Source organism: Chlorocebus sabaeus, chromosome 1, assembly GCF_047675955.1.
Source record: "Chlorocebus sabaeus isolate Y175 chromosome 1, mChlSab1.0.hap1, whole genome shotgun sequence".
NCBI lineage: Eukaryota > Metazoa > Chordata > Mammalia > Primates > Cercopithecidae > Chlorocebus > Chlorocebus sabaeus.
In genome coordinates, this window is record NC_132904.1 from 16,537,699 (window position 1) to 16,554,661 (window position 16,963).

The 16,963-nt window shown below is 33.7% G+C and overlaps 1 protein-coding gene and 1 pseudogene across 1 annotated transcript; both read left to right on the forward strand.

The window, feature by feature from the left end:
• Positions 1-6,445: 6,445 nt before the first annotated feature.
• Positions 6,446-9,423, forward strand: LOC103235707 (olfactory receptor 8J2). Its single transcript, XM_007998738.3, has one exon. The coding sequence runs from the start codon at positions 6,551-6,553 to the stop codon at positions 7,514-7,516; it is 966 nt and encodes a 321-aa protein (XP_007996929.3). The 5' UTR covers positions 6,446-6,550; the 3' UTR covers positions 7,517-9,423.
• Positions 9,424-12,501: 3,078 nt separating this feature from the next.
• On the forward strand, positions 12,502-12,995 carry LOC119624251 (N-alpha-acetyltransferase 50 pseudogene; annotated as a pseudogene).
• The last annotated feature ends 3,968 nt before the right edge of the window (positions 12,996-16,963 follow it).

Here is a 16,963-nt window from a genome sequence, read left to right on the forward strand (position 1 = left end):
TGTGAACTATCAAGATCACGAGCTCATTATAGATTCAGTGCAATTCCAGTTAAAATTAAGAATTTTTTGTAGACATTGAGAAGTTGAGTCTACAATTTATATGTAACAGTGAAAAAAACGGGGTCAAAACAGTTTTGAAAAAGAATAAATTTGGAATGTTTACATAATCTGTGAATACGACTGGTTTTAGGACTTACCACAAAGCTAAAATAGCAAAGATAGTGAAATATTGGGTAAAAAAATACACTTTAATTAATAAAATGGAATAAAATGTTCAGAACCAGATTCACACATATATGGTCAATTGATTTCTGACATAATAAAAGGTAATCTTCGTTGTCTGCTCATCTTTAAAATTGGGTCACTGAAAAGAATTCTCAGTGTCATTTTACATCACTTCATTCAGATATTATTTCTGATATCCCCACATCATAAAGTTAGTCTAGACCCTCTAAAATATGTCCAAAGCTTGCCACAACATAATATTTCATCCCTTTCTTTGTCTTTGTTTCTCTTCATGGTGTTTATAGTCCCTGATAAAAGTTTTGTTTCTCCCTAAAATAGGCCCAAAATTAATTATAAATATATAAAAATACATGAACAATTATGAAAATTATGTCCCTATTCTAGTCTCAATATGCTTACCTACAAAGTAAAAAAACCATTAATTAGATCTACAGTTTCTAACCCGGTTGCCCTTCAAGAATATCTGGAGAATTAAATAAATGTAATAACTTTGTTATGCCTTCTTGGTCTACCAATGTAAATTTCTTTGTTTAGATTCTAGGCATGTGTATGTGTGTTTTGTGTATATTTGTGTGTATCTACATGTGTATATATGTAAAGATACATATATACACATAGATATGTATATATGCATACATATGTACATACATATGTACATACAAATGTATATACATATACATATATACACATATATACACAAATATATGCACACATATTTATATATATACACACCTCATATGTATAGGACTGTGTATAAACATAAATACACACATATATAAACATATGATATAGTAGTACCCCTTGATCCATGGGGGATATATTCCAAGACCTCCACTGGATACCTGAAACTTCAGATAGTACTAAGGCTTACACAAGCATAGGTCATTTCATTGAAATTTGCTTTATTGATTTTTGCAGATTTTGTGGGATTTTATTCTTTTTTGGAAATTGAAGGTTTATTGGCATCATTTTTCCAGCAATGTGTACCCGCTTTGTATCTCCATGTCACGTTTGATAATTCTTGTGATATTTAAAACTTTATTATAATTATATATTTTGGTAATCTGTGATTAGTAACCTTTGATTACTGTTTTAGTTGTTTTGGGGCACCATGAACTGTGCCCATATAGGAAGGCAAGCTTAATCAATCTCCCAGACTTTGGGTCTCCCAATTTCCTGAGACACACAATATTGAAATTAACCCAATTAATACAATAACTACCAAGTGTTCAAGTGAAAGTAAGAGTCACATGTGTTTAACTTTAAATCAAGCTAGAAATAATATGAAAAAAGGCTTATCACTGGTCATTAGAGAAATGAAAATCAACACCACAATAAGATAGCCATCTCACGCCGATTAGAGTGGCAATCATTAAATAGTCAGGAAACAACATGTTGGAGAGGATATGGAGAAATAGGAATACTTTTACACTGTTGGTGGAAGTGTAAATTAGCTCAACCATTGTGGAAAACTGTGGTGATTGCTCAAGGATCTAGAACTAGAAATATCATTTGGCCCAGCAATCCCATTACTGGGTATACACCCTAAGGATGAAAAATCATTCTGCTATAAAGACACATGCCCACATGTGTTTATTGCAGCACTCTTTACAATAGCAAAAACTTGGGACTAACTGAAATGGCCATCAATGATAGACTGGATAAAGAAAATGTGGTACATGTATACCATGGATTACTATGCAGCTATAAAAAGAATGAATTCATGTCCTTTGCAGGGACATGGATGAAACTGGAAACCATGATTCTCAGCAAACTAACATAAGAAAACCAAACACCACATGTTCTCATAAATGGGAGTTGAACAATAAGGACACATGGACACGTGGTGGTGGGGGGTGGCATCACATACCAGGACCTGTCAGGGCTGGGGGTCTGGGGAGGGATAGCATTAGGAGAAATGCCTAATGTAGACGATGGGTTGATGGGTGCAGCAAACCACCGTGGCACATGTATACCTATGTAACAAACCTACACGTTCTGCACACATACCCCAGAAGTTAAAGCATAATAATAATAATAAGGTTGTGATAGTCAAAAGTGGTTAATTCTGAATAGAATGGACGAAATGGAAATGGGAGAATAGGTTAACTGCAAATTTAGATTGCATTTAATGATCAATTATTTTTAAATAATAAAGCATTTAATATAAAAGTATTGTTTAATTTGAGTGATGGAAATAGTGTCTAGAATGTAATTGCAGATGTACCTTTTGCATCTACAATGCTTACAGACTAGAAAATTCCACGCAGTGAGTTAAAAAAAGAAATGCTATCAGTATATACTTATGATGTTTCTATATGCTTTGAGGGAAGATCACAGGATCATATAAAAAACATATTTTCCAACCAAATAATTTTAATCACTAGAAATAAGACCAAATATATGATAAGTATAATAAGAATTTTAATTAATACCCCTTCTGGTCACATTAAGAAGTTAATAAAAAATTGATATTCACTTTTTATAACCACTAACATGTTGAATCTATATTTTATATCACTTGGTTTTTATGACTTATATGTCAGAAGTTGCCCTTGATGCAGAATATGGGGGTTACATTTAGTTCTGTTCCCAATATTCACATTAAAATTGACCATTGGAGCCAGAATCCAGTGCTTTCTATTAATTTTTTCAACACAGGGCCAGCAGTGTCAATTCTCATTTTATATAGGAGTAATTGGATTCTTTTTTATTTAATAGTATTATCTGAGTCCCTAGGCAATCTCCACATTTTCACTCTTTGGGTAAAATTTTGAGTGGAGTCTTGGCTAATGAATCTGTTTGTCTTTCTTTCCCCAGGGAATCAGATTTTTATTTGGAAAATCTTGTTGTCATGCTTGGGGACTGGGATCTAGAAACAAACATATTCAGCGTGAAGGTCTTCAGAGACCTCAGGCACTTGAAAAACTCCAGCATGCTTCGAGCAGGAACCTTGGGCTGGGCCTGGCCAGATCTCTCTACCTGGGTAGGTTACACCAAATATTTTACTTCTTAGTAAGCGTCATGTAAAAATCAAGTATCTTTGAGGATTTACCAATTTAAATCAGGCTTAGGACTGAAATGATATCTAATGTGTCTTCTTTTCCAAGTAATTCAAGTATCTGCCCACTGATTTCTTACTGGAAGTGACAGCGATACAACATAGTGTCCAGCATCTCTATTGATAGACTAGACAGCTTGAACATTTATACTAAATAATGAATAGTCATTACAGTTAGTATATTTCACTTTAATATGAAAAGTAATTTTTTTTCTGCCTTAGAAATGCTACATGAAAAGGGAAGTATCTTATGTGTCTCCGATGCATATGGTTTGATGTTTAAAAAAAGGGCTTTCAAAACTACTTGACACTGATGAAAATGAGCTTTTCTTCTTGCATTCCCTGGGGTGAAAAATCCTAGGATGAAGAGATTCCCTGGTACTAATAGTCAGTCTCCCTGATGGATGCCAAAAACTCATATTGAGATTCAGTGCTTGTCTCAAACCAGACCAGTGTCTCAACAAGCTTAACACAAATTCTACAATTAGACATCAATGAAATATAGCCTTGAAATCTTCTCAGAAGCTATTTAAGAGTTAATTTGCAACATAACACCTCATCCAAAGGGTGACACTTTTTACAGTGAAATTGACGCTGAAATTATTAACATTAGATATATTTTTATTTATTTTATATTGAGATTCATGATATCGGTAGACCTATAAATATTTCTTTTCAAAAACTAATTAAAAAAACTTTTGTGAAAAATTATAATAGCTCTTAACAGGAAAATTCTAACTCGAAAAATATTCTAAAAGAAAGAAGACCCAACAGGAGAAAACTGGGCCCCGTTCTAAGGAAACTTTACATCAATGGCATATACTTGCTGAAATAATAATCAACTCCACCTCTGCCCTCAGTCATGCTTCAGAAGAGGAGAAATTAATAATGGATAAAGATATTAAGTATTTGCAAAGTCTCTTCCTTCCCTGAGCTAATTGCACAAATTCAGAGTAGGCCGTAAATAATGGCTGTTGTTCATGATGTTCTTTTTTTGTTGTTAAATTAAGGGTGTCTATGGAATAGAAATGTCAGAATGAACAATGCACTGAGTTGCTTTGTTTGCGGCAACCAAACAGGAAATATTTTGATCAAAGTAATTGTTACCACAGTGTTTTAAATCATAAGCTTGCCTGCTTATAAGACATGCAGTTCTTTTTAAGTGCAGTGGCAAGAAACAAAAGATAGAGAACAGATGCTGCACACAATCAGGTCAGTTTCTCAGACTCATATTTGATGTATTTAGTAATGTATCACAACAAAGAAACATTGAAGATTTAAGAGATAATCTGACTGCAAGACAGCATGTTTTGTTTGTTAAAAAAGTAGCTAGATATTGTAGGTCCCAGTTTTTTAAAAAAAATATGCAGTAGTATAATTCATTTGCTATTTCTGTATTAACTGTAAAAGCACTCAGTAAGGTAGAATGAATTACTGGATTAAGAACCCTCATTGAAAATCATTCAGAGCATGCTAATAACAAAAACTGAAGGTAACATCCATTTTGCATTCACTTGGTACCAGGCTGTATAAAAAAAAATCTATTTGTGTGCATTATCTCATTTAATTTGAATAATACAGGAATACAATGCTTGGTAAAAATCACCTAGGTATTAATTTGTAGACTAAAACCAATCACATAAACAATCACAAAAACAAAATCATAAAAACATGAAGTTTAGACCAATGTCTACATTGTATTTTTGAGTAATTTTGAGTATTAATTGGTAGACTAACACAATCACAGAAACAAAATCATAAAACCATGCAGTTTAGAACAATGTCTTACATAGTCTTTTTGAGAAATTTTACTTCATTGAGACTCAATTTTCTTATTAGACATGAAAATAATTACCATCTACCTATATTCTAGGGTGTTCCTGCAGAATAACTATTTCAAAATTCCTAGCATAATTCTCATTACATGTTACTTTCTAAATAAATATTAACAGCCTTCCCCACTCGTTTTTCTTTACAAGTGTAATAAATCAAAGTAATCTAACTTTGACAAATAAAAGTTGTAATAGGAATTAAATAAAACAACTTTAACAATTTAAAATGAAAAAGTACAAGCTAGAAAGGGGAGAGTAGGACTTCTGGAACAAAATACTAGAGAAGAATATGAGTAAGAGAAGTCACAATGATAGGACAGGACTGGCTTACTTAGCAGAAGTAATGAAATGTGATTAAGTAAAGAGGATTCTGACTTTCAGAATTATACTCAGAAGGAAAAATATTGAAGGGTAGGCCTACTTCTGCACAGCTGAAGCAACAATATGTGGTAGAAACTGATAAAGCAAAATCCAGAATACTGAAAGTGTTTCCCATTGAAATGTTGAAATTCCCAAGGATTATTAATGACAAGGTATGGGCTGGGGAAGTCACCAGTGGAAGCTAAGGAAAAGATAACTGGTGGTCACTCTGTCTCATCAACTTCTTAAAGGCTGCTCTCTCTTATCACTGGAAACACAGAAACACACAAATAAAAATTGTAAGTAATAAATTACATGTGTATGTATGTGTGTATATATCATATGCTAATCTATGCATATAGTACATGTGAATATACATTAATATCAAATGCACATATATTCATCCAATATCATATGCTAATATAGTTGATAAATGCATAATAATAAAACATAATAAACAAATATGTATTCACTCAATATAAACTATATCCAATAGTGAATACATAAATTGCTCATCCAAACAGTTTTCAGACTTTTCTTTTTTTTTTTTTTTTTTTTTTTTTTGAGACGGAGTCTCGCTCTGTCGCCCAGGCTGGAGTGCAGTGGGGCGATCCCGGCTCACTGCAAGCTCCGCCTTCCGGGTTCACGCCGTTCTCCTGCCTCAGCCTCCTGAGTAGCTGGGACTACAGGTGCCCGCCACTGCGCCCGGCTAATTTTTTGTATTTTTTAGTAGAGACGGGGTTTCACCGTGTTAGTCAGGTTGTGCTCGATCTGCTGACCTTCTGATCCGCCCTCCTTGGTCTCCCCAAAGTGCTGAGATCACAGGCGTGAGCCACCGCGCCCGGCCAGTTTTAAGACTCTTAATTGTCTGGTGAGTTTTTATTTCTGAAGTTTATGAAAACATGGGGAGAAAAACAATTAGGTTCTGAAACTTTTAAGGGTTTGTAAAACAAAATAAACTCATTTCAAATGAAATATTTAACAACCTAGCATCTAATAGAAACATCAATTTTATCATCCATTAATTTCCTTCAACTTTCTCAGGTAAAAGATGAAGGCAGCAATACCAATGGCTTCAGGAAATCTCACATGGGTGACTGAGTTCATTCTTGTGGGAGTCTCAGATGATCCTGAGCTCCAGATTCCTCTCTTCCTGGTCTTCCTGGTGCTCTATGTGCTGACGGTGGTAGGGAACCTGGGCATCATCACCCTCACCAGTGTTGACTCTGGACTTCAAACCCCCATGTACTTTTTCCTCCGACATTTGGCTATCATCAATCTTTGCAATTCTACTGTCATCACCCCTAAAATGCTGATTAACTTCCTGGTTACCAGGAAAACCATATCTTACTATGGATGTGCAGCCCAACTGGGTGGATTCTTGGTTTTCATTGTGGCTGAGATTTTCATGCTGGCTGCAATGGGTTATGACCGCTACGTGGCTATTTGCAACCCTCTGCTTTATGCAGTAGTGGTGTCTCCAAAGGTATGTCATCTGCTGGTGTCCCTCACATACCTTCAGAGTCTTATCACAGCACTGACTGTCTCTTCCTGTGTGTTCTCTGTGTCATACTGTTCTTCCAACATCATCAACCATTTTTACTGTGACGATGTCCCTTTGCTAGCATTGTCCTGTTCTGATACCTACATTCCAGAAACAGCAGTGTTTATCTTTTCAGGGACCAATTTGTTTTTCTCTATGATCGTTGTTCTGATATCCTACTTCAACATTGTTATTACCATTTTGAGGATACGTTCCGCAGAAGGACGACAAAAAGCCTTTTCCACGTGTGCTTCTCACATGATAGCTGTGGTTGTGTTCTATGGGACTCTCCTTTTCATGTATTTGCAACCAAGGAGTAATCACTCATTAGATACTGACAAAATGGCCTCGGTCTTCTACACCCTGGTCATACCAATGCTGAACCCCCTAATTTACAGCCTAAGGAACAAAAACGTGAAAGATGCACTAAAGAGATTCCTAGATAACCCATGCCGATCACTCAAACTAATGTAAATTTAAAGCTAAAACTATCCTCCTCTAGTGCTTTTCATTTTTTTCCTGAAAACTGCTATTTAAAAAAAAAAAAAAAGTGGCAAGAAATTGTTAGAAATTCCATTCATTTTAGTGGAAAATGTTTAATTGTTCTTATGTCAACCTCACATACCCAAACAAGAAAACAATGTCTATAAATAATAAAAAATAATTTGCAAATAATCACAGTTTGTAGACAACTTATAGATAAAATGTAAGCCACTAGAGGGTTTTAAAAATAATTTCCAAACAAGGAAGAGAAAGCGTGGTAGTGCGTGCGGAGGTATGTGGCATCATTTCTTGGAAGGTGGTCAAAACACTGATCATCCTCCTTGCAAGAGACATATTTTGTTCAGCTACTAAAAATTATATTTTTAGTTTTGTAGCATTTATCCATCAAGTTCAACTTTTGTGGAACTATTTTTATCTTGTATTTAAAAATAAATTTTTATCACAGAAAAACTACACGTGGAAATAAGACTTAAGGGAAAACAGGCTAACAAATTTTTTAAAGGGGATTTTCCTTTTTCATTATTCTCAGTTGGTGTGTGCACCCAAAGCAAAATGTTGATGTTCGCTCAATTAAGACACACAATTTTTTTCCATCTCATAAAACATTTGTGTAAAGTTAATTGCCTTTGTTATGAAACTACAATACCAAGCAGCACTACTTTTAGCATTTTCATTCAGTGTAATTTGAAAAAAAATTTTATTAGACAAAAATTTTTTTAAAAGAATATTATCTTTAAAATGTCACCAGTTCTTAAGAGTCCTCCTGTTTTTTTAAAGAAAGTTAATAGTTACTATGAACTATATCTCTTTGCATGTAGAAGGCTACTAATGCATGATGGAGGGAGGGAGAGTGGCACTTATATGTGAAATAAAGGTAGTGTCTGGGAAATAAAGTACAGTCATCATATTTTCAGGAAGGTTAGAAGCGTACCCTATCCAGGGACTGTGTGACTGAGATCAGTATTTCAACTTCTAACTTTAGCCTTAAAGGAGCATAATCACTGAAGCCTTAAAGTAGCAGAATCACTGAAGGGAATACACACTATATAAGGAGTATTTCTGGTCTCAAGGGCAATATTGATAATAGTTCGATGGCATTTGCCTTTTTTATTTATTTGTGTATCTTCTACTTTATGATGTGTGTACTTGGCTTCATCAACTGATATCATTGTAACCAGAGAACTAAAATTCCCATTAGAAACAATTCTTTTGGGTGTGGCTAGATGAATAGCATTGGAGTAACAGCACTAAACTCACTCTGACATTTATACTAATGTTATGCATATTACTAAATTAGTTAAGGTAAATAAGTACTCCAGTGTTTTCTACCTTTTAATTTGGCTTACACGTGTGTATTTTGTAAAAATAATGTTGTTGTTTTTTTTTCATTTTCTATTGCTACTGTAAGAAATCACTACAAACATAGTAGCTTGTAACAACCCAAATTTGTTATCCCACATTTCTGGGGGTCAGAAGGTCAAAGTGGGTCTCATGAGGTTAAAACCAAGATGTTGGCAGTCTGTGTTCCTACTGGAACTTCTAGGGACAATCTGTTTTCTTGCTTTTTCCAGGTTCTAGAGGTTGCCTACAGCACTTGGCTTATGTTCCCTTTCCAGCTAGCAATCTCATCACTGACCTCTGCTTCCACTGCTGTGTCTCCTCTGCCTTTCACCCTCTTCCCTCCCTCCCATGTGATTGTCGTGGACTCACACAGATAATCCATGAAAACCTCCTCATCTCATTCTTAATCACATCAGCAAATTCCCTTTTCAATGGAATGCGACATGTTCAGATAGGTTCCTATACCTGTCTTATTCATTAGTGCTCGCTGGTATAGTCTTACAAAAGTTGACATGCTATATATCCTTTCTACATTATTTACTATAAAATTTATGTAAACAAACTACACATGGCCTTCTTTGAATAAAAGATAAAAGTCAGTTGGTTTTAAGTTTGCAAAAGTGTATACACATATACACACTCACATAACACTTGTGGCACTTTTACTCATATGTGATGAATTAACTCTACCAAGCAGACAAGTTTTCAAGGAAGCAAGGTATAAAAAGTAAATTGTCAGCTCTGGTCTATATGTTAATCACCCCATGGGGCATGTCAGCCTAAATAACAGAGAGAGGCTCCCTAAAAGAGAGTAATATTCAGGATTACAGCATTGCAATGAGAAAGTAAGTGCTATGTTAATTGTATGGGTTAAGAGAAAAAAGGAAGAGAAAAAGGAAGACAAAGGGTTTTATAGAGAAACAAGTTGAGGAGGATTACATAATTTTTGAGAATTATCTTTGGCTTCAAAAATCAGTAATAAGAGTGATACTAGTCTGAGGTTGCACAGGCAGTTGCTGGACAGATGTCCTTGCAGAAGTATACATTTTTTTAAGGTCGTGATGGCCTTTGTGCAAGGTGGTGATTTTTGCCACCATTTGTGGTATTTTTGTTATCAGGCATACAAGCATGAGAACCCTCTGTTCATAGCCTTTTATGGCTTTGTCAGTTCGTGTGTGTGTGTGTGTGTGTGTGTGTGTTTTAAACATAAGTAACTCCATTTTGATTCTGACAGCTTTCACATTTCCCCCTTTTGATCAAAATATGTTTCCAAAAGCACCACTAATAATTCATACTGTCATTCAGTTTTAATGTTTCTTGGTGCCAAAATAGACTTGTTCTGAGTTCCTAATCCCATCTCACATTAGAGAGAGTGCTTACTGACTATGAGTAAATGACAAAACCCCATTAGCCATACTGAGCAACATGAGAGGTTTGAAGGAAGAGAATCACAGGCTACGTCTACCTGGAATTCATTATTAAGTCCAATTCTGTCTGTTGCATAATCTTTTTGCTATCATCTCAAAGTGCTGAGTCAGCATTGTTTCGTTAGAAATTGTATTTGTGGAAAAATTTAACGAGTGACACACACAAAGTTTAAAAGTGGAAAATACAGAGTAAAATTAACAGTAGTATGAAAGTCCCAATTTGTATAATAGTTTTGACCCTAGGCTTAAAGACAATGAATTGAATAAATCAAATGTCTTTTATGCTGCCAAGTGAAAAAGGTAGGCCTGAGAATAGGGAGCCCCCATTATAGAGTTTTATTCTGACATCGTGGGAAAAGCTGCCTATGGCATTAAGACGTCAACTTTTTGTCCTGGTTTGTAGTTCGACTGTCTCTGATTATGATATCAGGTGGTTTGGTAAACATTTTCTGTGGCCCATATATGAGGCAGGAGGCTTGTTCCTTAAAATTTATCTAGTTTCAGCTTATAGGGCTTTTGGAACAAAAAAAGTTTGTTTTTAGTAATTCCATAGAAGAAAGTTGTATTGGGAGAATCTAGAAGAATTGAAAATTTAGTGTGGTCTACAGGTAAATAACAAGAACTTAAAAGCAGTGCAAACTGCTATAACCGAATAATGGATATATCATACCTTTGCTTTAGAAACATGACTTTTGCTCTGCCTTGATCACATAAAAATCTCAGATATGAAAACCTCTTAAGCTAGAGAGCCAAACCAAGGCAGACCTTGGATTTTGTTTACATGCTTACAATCTTAAGGTTCCTAGGCCTGTCAGGAAGTGATAATTTTTACTTAATTCCTTGTAAGGCTGGGAACTGTTGAAATCTGGCATTTTATGCAAATTTTTAAATATGACATATTTTCAGTCAAATCCATGGTAATATGACCAATATTTCTAATTGTGTCCTCCTGTAAAGAGAAATCAGATTTTTATTGAAATTATGTTGTTATATAGATTGTCATAAAAATTAAGAATACTTATGAATAGTTTTTAAATTGTCAAGGAATTAAATTGGGAGAGAAATCACATGGTTTTAATTTTTTTCACAAAATTATCCTTTACCAAATTTGTGTAAATTTTCTATAGCTTAAGAGATAATTTTTTCTTAAATCTTGAAAACAAACTACATAAAGAATCAATATTTTAAACAATGTTTTAAATAAAATAATAAAAACACTATTTTCATCAGTTATTTTTATTGCTTGATCTTGATTAGCAGTTTTATGAACCTATAAGTTTTTGAACCGTGAGTTTTATTAATCTATATGTTTTATGAAACTATAAATTTTTAATATCAGAGTTCTAGACATTTTTATTTATTTCATTGCCTTTAAAGTTGTCATAAATCTGCTCAAGAATAGTTGTTAGAGTCCTTTCCATGAAAGGAAAGGCAATTTTGGATTATAGCTAATTGTAAATACTTTTAGAGAAGAATTTAAAGCAGTAATTGTGAATGACAAAAAGCTAGAATAGTCATGGATAAAAATCTGATGAAAGTTTTTAATTGACAAGGAAATTTATTATTACCTATTACATTTTAAAATATCAGAATTATGACTGGCTATCACATCAAGGCTATCAGACTTTTGTAAATGTGATACAACTGAAAATCATAATATGTGCACATCAATAATACATCCATACAAATATAACTTTAAAGAAGATTAAGCTTATCAACCAAAATTATGACTGACAATATATTAGATTTTTGTAAGTTTATGTAGATTTTGAAACAAGTATATAGATAACATACCCCTCAATGTAACTGAAAGAAGATTTAGCATCACTTAGTATTTGACAATGTTTTCCCCTTATACTTTACTAAATAAGACTAATCATTTAACAAGACATATGTTCTTGACATATGGGCCGAACTGAGAAATTTCAAACTTAATTATAGATCAGAAAATCTTTATTTTAGAGCCCAGAGCCCCATTTGCATGTGCGGAGAAGCAGTGGCACCAGCTCAGTGGTGCGAGACATCCTCACCCCCTCGGGAGACTTAGGGACGCACTGCCTCTGACACCTGCTCAGCTCCCTGCCCAGGCGAGGACGCCATCTTGTGGGGTTGAGTGTCTTGAACTGAGGGCAGCAACTATGACTGAGTTGCTGTTGGTGATAACAAAAGCCTCAGCAGGTGGGGAAGATGAAAAGTAGCAGGATCGAGCTGGGAGATGGGACACCAAACAGTTGAAGAGACTGAATCAGGTGATCTTTTCAGTCAGCTACAATGGTAAATTCTACAAGGATGTGATGGAGGTGGTGAATGATCAAAACTTGCTTATTTCAGTGATGTTCCTGTAGGTGCAGTGTACTCTCGGGTGGCTCATTCACAGAATCAGAAGAGACTTTACATCATGATACTAGGATATCTGGCACCTTACCAAAGGCTAGGATTAGGAACTACAATGTTAAATCATGTCTTAAACATGTGAAAAATATGGCACTTTCGACATCTATCTGCATGTCCAGATCAGCCATGAGTCGGCAATTGACTTCTATAGGAAGTTTGGCTTTGAGATTATGGAGCCCAAGAAGAACTACTGTAAAACCATAAAGCCTGCATATACTCATGTGCTGCAGAAAAATCTCAAATTGTCTTCTGGTCAGAATGCAGATGTGCAAAAAACAGACAACTGAACAAATTACCTTCTCAAAAGGAGAAAGAAGGAAAGCTGAAGGCAATAATGCATAACCTGAAAATCATGTGCAGTGAGATACAGCAAAAGTTGAACTTCTGAGATATGAATCTAAAATACTTTAAGAGAAAAAAATCTTCCTCTAGAAGTAACATTATCATTTTAAATAAAAAAGACAGCATTTCCAACCTGAAAACAGGGAAATTAATTGGATCTCAGGAAGAAATTTGTCAGAAATAGATACTGTTTGCAGTTTAGAAGATGATTGTTACAGAAACAGATTTCAAAATTAAAAATCAAAACTTTTTGAATTTTATTAAAAGCAAATCAACATTTCAATAAAACCATACTGTTTTACTGTAAGGGACAAAGATTTAGTTTCATATTAGTTTATTTTAATACTAAATAACTTGTAAATAATACATTTAGTTATAGACAACTTGATTACAAACAAAATTTATAAATTCCTCTTTAAAATTGTTTTCATGATTTATTCAGACCGTTGTTGGCATGTTTGGAATTTTAATTTTGTCCTATGCTTGCTCCTTTTAAAACAAGCATTTTACTTTAGTACAAAAATTATCACACAAGATTTTTTTTCTACAAATTTTTTTAACCTTCTTTGCCAAAAATACATTTTCATACCCATAACTTTTGTCACATCTCTCTCATCTATTTACTAGTTTTTTAATCTTGTTTTAATTTTCTTCCTAAATGTATTTGTTGAAATAATCTTTAAACAACCTCTGAATTATACAATATTATTTTTAAAAGAACATATTTTAGGTTTGTAAATAGATTTTATGAAAAATATCTTGTTTTTGATACATTTTCTATACAGAATTATATTGATTTTGATTGTTTTATTTATTTATTTATTTTTGAGAAGGAGTGTCGCTTTGTCGCCCAGACTAGAGTGCAGTGATGTGATCTCGGCTCACAGCAACCTCTGCCTACCAGGTTCAAGTAATTAGCCCACCTCAGCCTCCTGAGTAGCTGGGATCACAGGCATATGCCACCACACCCAGCTAATTTTTGTATTTTTAGTAAAGATGGGGTTTTGGCATGTGGGCCAGGCTTCTGACCTCAGGAGTTGGCCTCCCAAAGTGTTGGGATTACAGGTGTGAGTCACTGTTTCTGGTCCAGAATTATATAGATATTAATTAGAATTTTAACTCTTAGTAACCTAATTTCTACCAGGCAGTGTTAAACCATCTGTCATTTATCAGTATTTTATAGAATGGAAGCTATTTTATGTATTGCAAAACATGTTTTCCTATAGCATAATTTTTGTATGTACTGATAGACTCTAGTATATTTACTGTTTCTATATAATTTAAGAAACCATGAACAAATGTGTTTTTGTTCAACAATCAGTTGATTTTGTTAAATTTGGAAATGACCCAGTTATTTAGTGAATATTTATTATTTATTTAACATAAGATAACTTTACAATTTTAAATTACGTGAAAAGTTTATAAACATTTATCTCATTTACATAAATTTTATTTAAACAGTTTACCTTTATTATCTATGAGAATTGACATATTAAACAAAACTAGAATATTTTCAAATTATTTTCCTATCATTATTATAGCCTGTGACTCTCAGGTGTTCACTTAAGAACTTAAATTTAATTACATGAGTATTCTATCAATAATTCAAAAAATACAGTGGTTTTCATTAAACTGACAATATAAAATTACCCTTATGTATCAAAGAATTACAGAAAGATTATTCTGTTTTAGGCTGGGTTTATAGTTTTACAACCTGTGTGTCAAATCCTGACACTTTAAACCATCTAGCCTAGACAAATATAAAAGTGTCTGGCCAGTAAATTCAGGAAGAAATATATGTTGACAATCCTGCAGATTTTTCTTTCTTACTTTACTAATAATTTTAAAACTAGTGAATTTATTAAAGATATACCTACGTCACATGAACTAAAAGTCATTTGGGTTAATTACTATATTGTATAATTTTATATGAGTGCTCACTTATTTAAGCCAATGTAAATAAAATTTCATAATGAATGGTCAACTGCACTAGGTTTTACCATGTAGATACAACATACAACAATATATTTACATATCAATAAGTTTACCTAAACACACATATATACACACAGTGATTTTATAGTCTTTATTTTAGTATTTTAGTCATGAGACAGTTAACTATAGAAACTCACTGGTTTATTTAAAAACAGTTGTTTTCAAATTTTATTTTTTATAAAATTGGTACCTCCTCACATGACTAAATTTTATTTGCCTGATAGGCAATCTAATGAAGGCTGTGGACCAAAATTTTGTATAAAGCAGCACTTTCCATAGCAAGTGGACTTTTTTACACTATTTTTTCCTTTTTTCTCTTTCTTTTTAGCTTTAAGTAAATTTAGGATTAAATATTTGAAACTTACATTTTTGCTAGGACTGGCTGAGTTGTACAAGAAAAACAAATTTAAGAGTAGCCCTGAATCTTTCTTTTGTTTCTTGACTAGACAAATATGAGCGGGAAACCATTTTAGTAAGTCTGGATTTTTTTCCTTTTTTTTTCTTTTTCCTTTTGGCCCTTGCATAGCAGACAATGTGAACTTTTATCTTATTTAACAAAGACATCTTATATTATTTCCCTGATCTTAAGCGTTTGACTTGTTTGATCTGTTAGCCAAACTTTTATAAACTTTAATTTAGTTTTTTTAGACTATTAATCTTTTAACTATTCTACTGTCCTAATTGTTAGTCAAACACAATTACATTTATATTTCCAAGTTACCATGAAGCTGTTGTAGCTTGTAAAGCCATTGATTTGAAAATTCTTTAAAATCTATTTTTTTAAAAAAATGTCTTTGCTGGAATGCCATAAGAATTGAGTTTTGGCTTCACACCAGTACAAAAGTCAGCAAATTTAAAATAGGCAGAAAAGAAAAACAGAAATAGAAAACCTTGACAAATTTACATGTCAATTCTATAGTTTCAGGGCCCTTTTTTTTTTTTTTTTTTTTGAGAGTTTGACTAATGACCATTTGAGCTTTTAATTTTTCTTAATGTAATTTTCCCATCAATGAAACAATGTATATAAGAATGGACCATATTATATTGCTGGCTGTTATCCCAGAAAACCTGGCATGTCTTAATATTTGAAAATAACATTTTTGTAAATTAATCTCTTGAGAGAAAAGAGAAGCTTATAAATCCTGTTAGAAAATGCCAGGAGTTTTCAGGACATAGGCATGGGCAAGGACTTCATGACTAAAACACCAAAAGTAATGGCAACAAAAGTCAAAATACACAAATGGGATCTAATTAAACTAAAGAGCTCCTGCACAGCAAAAGAAACTACCATCAGAGTGAAAAGGCAACCTACAGAATGGGAGAAAATTTTTGCGATCTACCCATCTGACAAAGGGATAATATCCATCATCTACAAAGAACTTAAACAAATTTACAACAAAAAATCAACCCCATCAAAAAGTGGGCAAAGGATATGAACAGGCACTTCTCAAAAGAAGACATTTATGCAGCCAATAGACACATGAGAAAATACTCATCATCACTGGCCATCAGAGAAATGCAAATCAAAACCACAATGAGATACCATCTCACACCAGTTAGAATGGTGTTCATTAAAAAATCAGGAAACAGGTGCTGGAGAGGATGTGGAGAAATAGGAACACTTTTACACTGTTGGCGGGACTGTAAACTAGTTCGACCATTGTGGAAGGACAGTATGGCAATTGCCTCAAGAATCTAGAACTGGAAATACCATTTGATCCAGCCATCACATTACTGGGGATATACCCAAAGGATTATAAATCATGCTGCTATAAAGACTCATGCACATGCATGTTTATTGCAGCACTATTCACAATAGCAAAGACTTGGAACCAACCAAAATATCCATTGATGATAGACTGGGTTAAGAAAATGTGGCACATATACACTATGGAATACTATGCAGCCATAAAAAAGG